Genomic DNA, 10,088 nt, shown 5'->3' with positions numbered 1-10,088 from the left:
CTTGAGCAGTTCAGTGGACCGGTTTTGGGACTATTTTGAGTTAAGTGGTCTGTGAGTGTTTTCTAATGGTTCTTGGTCTTAAAAAGTTTGAGAAACACTGCCTTAGACCAACCTTTTGTTTATTATATATTTTAAAAATGTGTTGGAGAAGTCAATATCAACACATCAGGAATTTTGAAAAAAAACAACAAACACATATAACAGTGTGTTTAAAAGAGTTAAGAAAAGCTTAAGAGACACAGGCAAATAATCACTAAAAAGACTCACTAAAATGGGGGTAATGTACACACAAATGAATAGGTTAATAAAAACTGAGTTAATGGTGACAGTAGAGGTGTTAAAAGGATAATAACTGTAAATACAGAACAGAAAGCCACCTTGCTATATGACTGAAACAGGTCATCTTATGTTAAAAATAGTGTTTTATTTGCCATTTTGTTTACCAGAATGAGATGTCACAGTCTGATCCATTCATTCTTCTGTGTCAATTGACTGACCCCTGCTGGAGAAAAATAGAATGGGTTTCAAAATTGACAAATGCAGCTATTTTATGTTATTTTAATCACATTCTTTCCTTTCCCCTATTCTTATAATATCTATCTATCTGTCTGTCTGTCTGTCTGTCTGTGTCTGTCTGCCTGTCTGTCTGTCTATCTGTCTATCTATCTATGTCACTGGATGGCGCTCTAACACTGCTGGGAACACGCCTAACCACCTTTTTTTTTCTCAATCTTTATTGAAAATAACAGCAGCAAAGTACACAATCAGTTACCAATACACACACAATGAAACAGGCGCAAACCTAGTCCACGGTGTCACGGAGTAACCGGCTGCTGTCATGACGTGGCGGGTCTGCCAACAACGTCACCGCCCTCCTGTGTTTGAGACTCAGCCCTGACACAGAGCACCGTGCCAAACACGACTTTATTTCACCGGCTCACCATCCCACACTTTGGTACGTAATGTCTATTTGAGTTGTTTTCAACATACGTTAAGTTAGTCGTGAATGTATCACTAGACAATAGGTAGCGTGGTGACATTAACTGCACAGCTAATGTTAGCGATTTCGTGAGGTTAACCAATGCTAACCAATGCTAGCTGCTTTCCGCAACCTGTTCAGCGCAGACTATCGTGTTTATCAGCTGCTTCTGACAGACACTCACTCTCTGAAAGAATATCTTTTCAATTAATTCGAGCCGGTAAGAATACGCCAAGTGCAGCTGTTGTCAATCATTAATAACAGCAACAATCAATTTATTTATAACCGCTTTTAAAACACTAAACAGAGTGCTTTGACCGGCTTGCTTGGACAAAGAGACACGAAAGCAAAGCCACAAAATTCAGATACAAGAGAAGTAAAAGCAACAAGACAACCCCACTTAAAAGCAAATATCATGAATAAAGATTAAAAATTATTAAATAAAACACAAAATATAAAGATAAAAGGCGTTAAGTATGTTATTTCAGACCTTTATGTTTCCAAATCTGTAGGTACATCACTTGCCTTAACCTTTCCTTAAATTGTGAAGCTGTAACTCCTGATCAAATGGCTCACCTTTCAGTTATGGTCAAGACACCTGTTGCTCAGTCGACCTTGTTTGTGTATCATATCTTTTGGCATTCCTCAACTTACCCTTCCCTCCTAAGTGTGTTGGAGAATCTATGTACCCTTCAGTAAGCATTTACTTTATCTTCAATTTCGTCTGAATAACCTACATTTTACACGCAGGACCTGTTAAGAGTGAATACAACAGGTGCATCATCTCAAGCTGCACAGGTGAAAAGGCTCTTAATCTGAAGATGAATGAACTTGAAGGCCTATCTTCTTGAATAGTAAACCACTTCTGATATGATAAGTGATACAAGGTGTGTTGTGGAGTAGGAGCAGTCAGCTTTACTGCCTGAATCTGATAGAAACACTGTTGGAAAGCTTTTAGTCATACTCCATGAACATTGCTTTGGCCAAGTTTGCGATCTCACTCAGATCCTGTGATTTCGCAGCTAGAGCTTCTATGGTACTTTGTGCCTGACTGACAGATTGATATCACATCACTTTGAGGCACCTATTTGGGGCTGTGAAACAACTTTCTACCCTGAAGATATGTTTGGAGCTCATAGCAAGCCTGAGCTTGTGCAACTTAGTGAAGTAAGACGGCTGCTACGTGTGAGAATGCAATGAGACACGGAAGTAGAAGATAACGTTAAATGAGGAACTGATGCAGACGTTTGTCCTCATCTGTAAGACTGAAACTGAGATGTGACATGGAGATAACATTATATTCCCTTACCAGCTCCTTTTTCCTCTTAACATCTCACCCCTTTGCATGCAGGTGTGAATTACACAGAGCACAATGAAACAGCATTATAACGCAATGTACCCCATGTGAAAGCAGCAATTTGCATGTGAGTGGTATCAAATAACTCTACTTCTGTTGTTGGGGTTTGACCCAGTTCACAGTCAGACCTGGTATTACCATGTGTCCGGAGTGATCTGATTTTAGGCAGATTGCGCTAGCTACAGTTCTGAGCTCTCGCAAACCATCACATGCATCCTCAGATCCGATGACCGAAAACACATTTGGAGGTGTTTGGGAATGCGTGGCCACATTGGTCACATTTGCTGAGCGCATGCACGCAATCACTGCTCGTACATTCATTTATTTGCAGCCACAATTATAACATGATTTATTTTTGCTAATGGTTAAAAGGTATATCATGTCACAGTAGCATTGGTTCCCTAGAGCTCCTTTTGTCTCTTCTTTCTTTCTCTCTCTTTTGCATGCACACTCGCACAGATTACTCACATACACAAACATGCAGACTCCTTAAATACATAATTAACATCAGTGTGTATTTGAATAAAGGGCGAGGGGATGACAGATCCAATCACTTGGTCACAGGATATGCATTTAGGATGCATTAATGTAAGGCTGTCTGCACTGAAGATGGATGTTAATACCAATTCTGAACTGGCTCTACAAAGAAAAGCAGCTTTCACTCTCACCGCAGTGAACAACAGAACAACTGCTAAGTACTTACTGACTAAAACTCTTCAGGAAACAACAGGAAATAGCAGTATAATTTGGGGTTTCATGCCGAGAGTTTTCCATGAGATGCTGCAGCACCTTTCAATAACCACAACAAATATCACACAAATACAGTAAACACCTGAAAGAATGACACTGTTTTTGTTGTTTTATTTTTAGGTCATGATGATGTGGTGACCCTGGGTTTGCCAGGCCGTGAGATGGTTACAGCTTGGCGCAGAGAGACTGAAATAGAAGAATGGGCAGGAGTGTCTGGGGCTTCTGGCAAGGTGTCTTCTCCACTGGGGTGCTCTATGGCTCTTTGTCCCTTTTTATCTCCATCCTTCACAACGTGTTCCTGCTTTACTATGTGGAGACATTTGTGTCCGTCTACAAGATTGATAAAATCTCCTTCTGGGTGGGAGAGGTGAGTGAGAAGAAAGATGGGTGTGAGCATGTGTCAGAAACATGTATCTTAACTTTGACTTGTGGTAGAATATTAAATTTAGCATACCAGCCAAATAATGCCAAGATGTTTTTTATATGTTTGGTTAGTCACTCTGAAAGAAAATTGTTGCTTATGATGCTCCACAGACAGTTTTCCTCATATGGAACAGTGTGAATGACCCTCTCTTTGGCTGGTTGAGCGATCGCTCCTTCCTCAGCTCCCCCCAGTAAGTGTCCTCATCCTGTTTCTTTCCTCCACTCTTGGGAAAAAACTGTAAATATTCCCCACTCCAAATAAACATAATAAACTTTGCAGAACAGGAACGTGCATGCAAGCAGAGGCACATAACATAAACAAAATCACAACTCTAAGCAGCTAGTGCACGTAGTTGCCGACATGCAGCAACAAACAAGACAACATAAAGCCGCTGCAAAATATGGGTAATAGATCGCATGCAAAGCAAAAGGCACCAGCACATGCATCACATAAAACATACAACCTGACGTTTGATGTGATATTTTGTGTGTAGTTTGCTCTTCCTGTAATTGCACAGGTGAATATTTTATATTATTTAGTTATATTAAAGTGACCTCCTTGTGTTTTTTGTTTTTACTCCCAGGTCAGGCTCTCAGGTCACATCCTCAGAAGTGGTGCTAAAGCGGCTGAAGGCTCTCTCCACAAATGGTCCTCTCTTTGCGCTGTCGTTCCTGGCCTTCTGGGTGGCGTGGGCTAGGCCAGGCCTGCAGTTCCTGCTGTGCTTGTGCCTCTACGACGGATTCCTCACCATGGTGGACCTCCACCACAGTGCCCTGCTGGCTGACCTGGCAGTGTCCGCTGCGGATCGCACGCGCCTCAACTTCCACTGTTCAGTGTTCAGCGCTTTGGGCTCGTTCTCCGTCTTTCTGTCCTACTCTTTCTGGGACAAAGAGGATTTCTACTTGTTCCGCCTCTTCTGTGTGACACTGGCATCTTTTTCCGTCTTGGGCTTTTTCATAGTGTCCAGGATGCTACGTCATAGTTTTCAACAGATGGCCTGTCCAAGAAAGGATGAGACATTGATGCACAAAGAGTAAGGATTTTAAATTTACAGTAACACTGGCATTCTTCCTCTTTATTTTCATCCATTTTACTTCCTCTACTCTATTCCAGGATCAGTGTTGGCAATTCTCCATCTACCCAACCGGAAAAACCTGTCACTGTCAGACTGTACCTGAAGCAGCTTTCCAGACACAGGAACTTCAAGTGGTTTGTGTCAATGAACCTGATTCAGGTAAGATTATTGATGACATTGAATGTGTTTTTAATTCTAGTTAAGATTAAGTGGGCCATTAACTCATAATGGCCCACATTAACTGGCTATTTATGGTCAAACTAGGACTTAGTGTGGTAATGGTGCTTGCCGGGGCTGACCACATATATCTGCTGTGCATCTTCATTGCTAGGTATGGCCATGCACACGCATTATTGTCTTTTTGTTAAAGCTGAAGATACAACCACACCGCAATGCATATCAATTATGGGTTAACCCATTCAATCTATTGTTGTAGTTATATAATTGCAATAGTTGTGTAAATGTCAAGATGTTGGTTAATACATAATTATAATTTGTAATTAAACAAGCTCTGAGAATGTAAACACAGTACATAGATGTGTTTTAGAATACTTGGTACTACATAAGATATGCTGTATTATCCTTATTAAATAAGCAGCAAGTCTATTATTGTATAACTTAGCTACTAACTTAACTTAACTTTTAGTTGTAAAAGTACACTGATGGAACCTGGATTTTATGTATCCAATATTTTTTTCTTCCTTCTAATCAAATTACATTTTATTCATGTTAATTCTCTTCCTATAGGTATTTCACTGCCACTTCAACAACAACTTCTTCCCTCTTTTCCTTGAACATCTCCTCTCTGACAATATTTCAGCCTCCACGGGCTCCATCTTACTCGGTAAGGTCGCCAAGAACAAATAAGTAATTCTAACATTCAGCTCTTTCAATCCAGGCGCTGTGAAACTAGAGTTAAGCTGTAATTATCATTATCAATGCCATTCGAGGTTTAGGACAGTCTTATTGTTCTGCAGCTTGCACTGGGTTTACTTGTTTTGTTAAAAGAATATATGGTGAACACAGAGTAAACATATCCCATTTTTTTGTACGCAAATCGATATAAATGGTTATCTTATGTGATGAACAGGTTTAAGTTGCCATCTAAATTGGACTGTTTAATTTAAATCTTGAACAAAATACAAGCAGCTTTGAAGTCCAGTAAATTAGTTTTCTGTTTTTATTGATTTACATTCTTGTTTGTTGGCAATGCATATCATTTTCTGTTGAAAAGCTTATTATTTCTGCTAGGGTATTTTGTTTTGTATTTAATTTGTAATGCTTCTTTGCTTCTGCTCTCATGCAGGGATCTCTTACATTGCTCCTCACCTGAACAACATGTATTTCCTGACACTGTGCCAACGTTATGGGGTTTACCACGTTATCCGCTGGCTATTTATGGTCAAACTGGGACTTAGTGTGGTAATGGTGCTTGCCGGGGCCGACCACATATATCTGCTGTGCATCTTCATTGCTAGGTATGGCCATGCACACGCATTATTGTCTTTTTGTTAAAGCTGAAGATACAACCACACCACAATGCATATCAATATAAGTTGAGCGCGTACGAGAATTAATGCACAACATTTATTTACTAAGACAAGCAAAGGAGTGTTTGTCACATTCAAATACTGTCCTATTCAAATATTGTCTTAACTTTCCTTTGTCATACAAAAGTGCTGGGCTGTATGCCAGTGCATACTGAAAACCAGTATGAAGACACGCTTAATTGCACCACTCCCTCTCTCCTACTCGCTCAATATGAGCAGACGCACACACTCAACACCTCTCCCTTGTTGTATACTGTGAAACTGTGCTTTATTTATGTAGCCCCAAATCATGACTTTATCCCATGCTTTTTAAAAAATACCCTCTATGTATAGAGTTTCTATCCAGATAAAGATACCTTAAATTTTCTCTGTGATGTTTAAGATTTCAATTCGTTTTTCAGCTCCAGGGACACCTTAGTCCTCTCTGTCAAGTCAAAAAGTGTAACTGTTAAGAATAAATTGCATTGCAGTTGATGTTTTCTGTTTTGGCTGACTGACTCTAACCTGCACTCTCATTCTCCCAGTAATCGGGTGTTTACGGAGGGGACGTGCAAGCTGCTGAAACTGGTCATTTCTGATCTGGTGGACGAAGACTTTGTGGTCAACCGACGTCAGCAGGCCACGTCTGCTCTCCTCTTCGGGATGGTAGCCTTGTTGACCAAACCGGGCCAGACATTCGCCCCACTCATTGGCACCTGGCTGCTGTGTGTTTACACAGGTACTGTGTCACTGGCATACTCGGCTCTTTATTAGGAAGTGTATAACGTGAGCTACTTTTAAATGTTGCAGGAAAAAGTAGCTCAGCTGAAATAGCAAATACATTCCCAGACCTTATCTGTGATCTGTATCCTTTTCAACAATGTGACTTTAGTGAGGTTTGAAATTGTTGTAAAGATTAAAAACAAGTGATAAAATGAGACAGATCTGCACTTGTCGGCCCTGAGGAAATTTAGCTTAGCTGAGGTCATGTGACAGATTATTTTACCCTCATGTAGAGCTTGCTCAGCTCTACATGAGGGTAAAATAATGCCCCCCCCCCGCCACACACACACATACACACACACTTTCAAGCGTTTGATCACAAAACACTGCATTTTTATATAGCTGACACCCATGGGCAAGAAAGGACATAATTGTATTCATTAATGCCCTGAAAATATAATGGGTATTTTTTGTTTTCCATACATTTACAACCAAAATGTTTGTATATTTGACCTGATTTATTATTAGGTTATTTCAGTATCAAGAATTTGATGATACTGGCTCATTTAAACGAATATTGTGAGAAAATAGTTAAATATGTTACTGTATTCATTTGTATTTATTTTTTGTTGCTGGATTTCTTTCCCCCAGGTTATGATATTTTTGAGAGGGAGCCTGTGAAGGACTCCCTGGTTTCAGTGCCTGACGTTGTCTCCGGCTCAGGGACGCCACCTCTACGCCTGGGCTGCTTCTACTTGTTGGTGTTTGTGCCTATCGCCTGTGCCCTGCTCCAGCTGGCCGCCTGGTCTCAGTTCACACTCCACGGCCGCAAACTTCAAGGGATAAAGACCTTAAGGCAGTCGGCCCAGCATGGCCACCTCATCGATGTCAAGGCCATATGAACTGAGTAAAGCTGCACATAGACACTTTTTTCATGCAACAGTTTTTACAGTTTTACACAACTGACAAGATGATGAAACAAAGCTACACTGATGAGTTCTGCAGCCAAGTCTTGTGGTCATGTATCTGTGGACAGTGAAAAATCAGTGGTTTGACAAACTGGAAGGAACATTTGTACTAATTGAAACTTGCCTTATTTTATATTAAAATATTGACCTATATTTATATTTGAACAGATGACCAAAAGATAGAGTACAACTACTTCATTGTTTGGATATAGAAATGATGAAGGTGACAAGTCAGTCCAAAGATTGTGTGCCCTCTTTAAATGGTTTGAGGTGGCCTGTAATCTGAGTGCGCTCACTAATCATCAATAACATCAGGAGGTTCACCACAGAGATAGTGTTATATATTCTTATGTTATAAATAGTAGGATGAAGAAAATTTATGAAAATTGATATTGTGTTCTAAGTGTTGTTGGAACTGCGTTGATCCTTCAATACAGAGGTTATTTTAATGTTACTGTTTCTTTGCCACAGAAAACCCTGCCAGTTAGATGTTGAGAATTCTAGATCCAGCCAGTGTTGATAATGGTGATGATGCTGGTTTTTTTTGCACAAAACTGCCATTTCTCTGTTGTACTTCTTGTACTTCTAACATTCTGATTGTTATAAACTTTGTGTATGGTCGTAATAAAAACTGGGATCAAGTAATTCATGCTGGTAACAATATTAAATAATTTAATTGTGCTGAAAATCCTAACTAAACCAGTGTGCCATATGCACCAGTTTAAGACCAGAGTGTTTTTATTAGGTCATACAATTGAAAGGTGCAATTTTAGAGGGTCTCTGTGAAGTTTACCCGTTAAAAACTAGGCAAATATATGCGAAACAAAAATTTCATTTCAAAGCAAGTCTTACACTTTTTGCTGGAACGACTTCCTGTTGGAACGGAAGTAGCCACGGTGAGTTCTCTCATGTTTTTAGTAATTGACTACTTCGCATGCTCATTATGTTTACGCTTGTTTTACAATGTAGTTAAAACCATAGTCGTTCTTGTGTTTTGTCATCTTAAGCATTTCTACACATTTCTCATAACGTTTATTGACTAACAAAAGCTCCTCCAGTGCGGTACATGTCTCTCACAAAGTGTGGGAGGTGCCGGGTCGTCTTATCACTTCCCGTCATGCACTGCGTACGAGTTCTAACCATTTTGTAAATACGTTATTCGGGTTTTTCCTATTATTTTTCCAAATTATGTTTATTCCTATCCTCATTATAGCAATAGAGCACATGATACAGTGTGAATCGTTCAATTGCTCATTGAAATCTAGTAAAACCATCACTGTAAAAGTCATGTCAAGGAATGAGACCCCTGAGTTTACATTAATTAGAAGTATACTTATGTTTCTCTTCAACTCGAATAAATCTTTCGCCTTTTACTAAAGATTTCCGTGGAGAGGAACTACATAAGTTCCATTTAATTTTTTGATACCCTGCTTAATGTGGGGCCCTGTACTTGTCATAAAAGAACATAGCACATACCCGTTGACGACCGTACTGTTTTGAGTCGTACCTTATTCCTACCAATATCCGATGTTATATGTTGGGGATCGATTCGTACTAAGTTCTGATTAAGTTCTGAGTAAAGATATATAAAAACAAACACCTCAGACATGGATGGAAAAACGTGATGCAGATGTGGACATGTGAAATATTAATTTATACTATGAAGAAGTTAGATATAGGATACCTGTTATACATACAAACGACTAGTAAAAATGTAGTTTGTATTTAACTTCACTTTCCACTAGAGGGCACATTGTGTATGTGGTAAGAGAAGGAGAATCCATTTGTCACTGGTGATTTATTTATTTTTTTACTCACACAAATACAAATGGTCCTTATGTTCCATGTCAATTTTATAGGAAAAACTTAAAAAATGTGTCAACAAGATGACTGTATTAATGTTGACATTGTAGTTCATTCTTGATGTTTTGATCTTTATTTTTTTTTTAAAAAAGGGGGTTGTTGTGTTGTAATGTATAGAAATGATTCATGTTTCCATAACTTGAGACTTCCCATTTCTTGAGGCGTGTGTTTCTGTAAAGTTGTGTCTCACTGGTTGTTGCCTCTCTTTTTTTTTCTCTCAGAGGAGACACACAAACACAGAGAACAGGAAATTGAGAGCGAAGCAGACAAGCTGAAAATGTACAGCTCCAGCTCTCCACCAACACAAGAGCCTCAGGTTTGTCTGAGACACATGCAGCAGCAACAGGAAAACAAAATCAGGCAAGTGAATGTCTTTCCCCTTCTCATTAAGGCTTTGTGATATGAAATTTTGTTATTGAG

General features: G+C 39.4%; 1 protein-coding gene and 1 non-coding gene across 2 annotated transcripts; both read left to right on the top strand.

Moving 5' to 3' along the window:
- Positions 1-838: 838 nt before the first annotated feature.
- On the top strand, positions 839-8,450 carry LOC122760495 (transmembrane protein 180-like). Its single transcript, XM_044015569.1, has 9 exons — positions 839-955; positions 3,207-3,453; positions 3,621-3,700; positions 4,094-4,543; positions 4,624-4,744; positions 5,333-5,429; positions 5,892-6,063; positions 6,660-6,853; positions 7,489-8,450. Exons 2-9 carry the CDS (start codon positions 3,286-3,288, stop codon positions 7,737-7,739), a joined length of 1,533 nt encoding a protein of 510 aa, XP_043871504.1. The 5' UTR covers positions 839-955; positions 3,207-3,285; the 3' UTR covers positions 7,740-8,450.
- Positions 8,451-9,134: 684 nt separating this feature from the next.
- On the top strand, positions 9,135-9,248 carry LOC122760497. Its single transcript, XR_006358430.1, has one exon. It is a non-coding gene; the product is annotated as a U5 spliceosomal RNA (small nuclear RNA).
- The last annotated feature ends 840 nt before the right edge of the window (positions 9,249-10,088 follow it).

This window comes from Solea senegalensis, unplaced genomic scaffold (assembly GCF_019176455.1).
Source record: "Solea senegalensis isolate Sse05_10M unplaced genomic scaffold, IFAPA_SoseM_1 scf7180000013672, whole genome shotgun sequence".
Lineage (NCBI taxonomy): Eukaryota > Metazoa > Chordata > Actinopteri > Pleuronectiformes > Soleidae > Solea > Solea senegalensis.
This window is presented reverse-complemented; position numbering and strand designations above follow the sequence as displayed.

Coding starts and splice junctions, on each gene's coding strand:
- LOC122760495 (XM_044015569.1), top strand. CDS start 3,286: ATGGGCAGGAGTGTCTGGGGCTTCTGGCAAGGTGTCTTCTCCACTGGG. Junction 4,544..4,623: donor GAGACATTGATGCACAAAGA/GTAAGGATTTTA, acceptor ACTCTATTCCAG/GATCAGTGTTGGCAATTCTC. Junction 5,430..5,891: donor CACGGGCTCCATCTTACTCG/GTAAGGTCGCCA, acceptor GCTCTCATGCAG/GGATCTCTTACATTGCTCCT.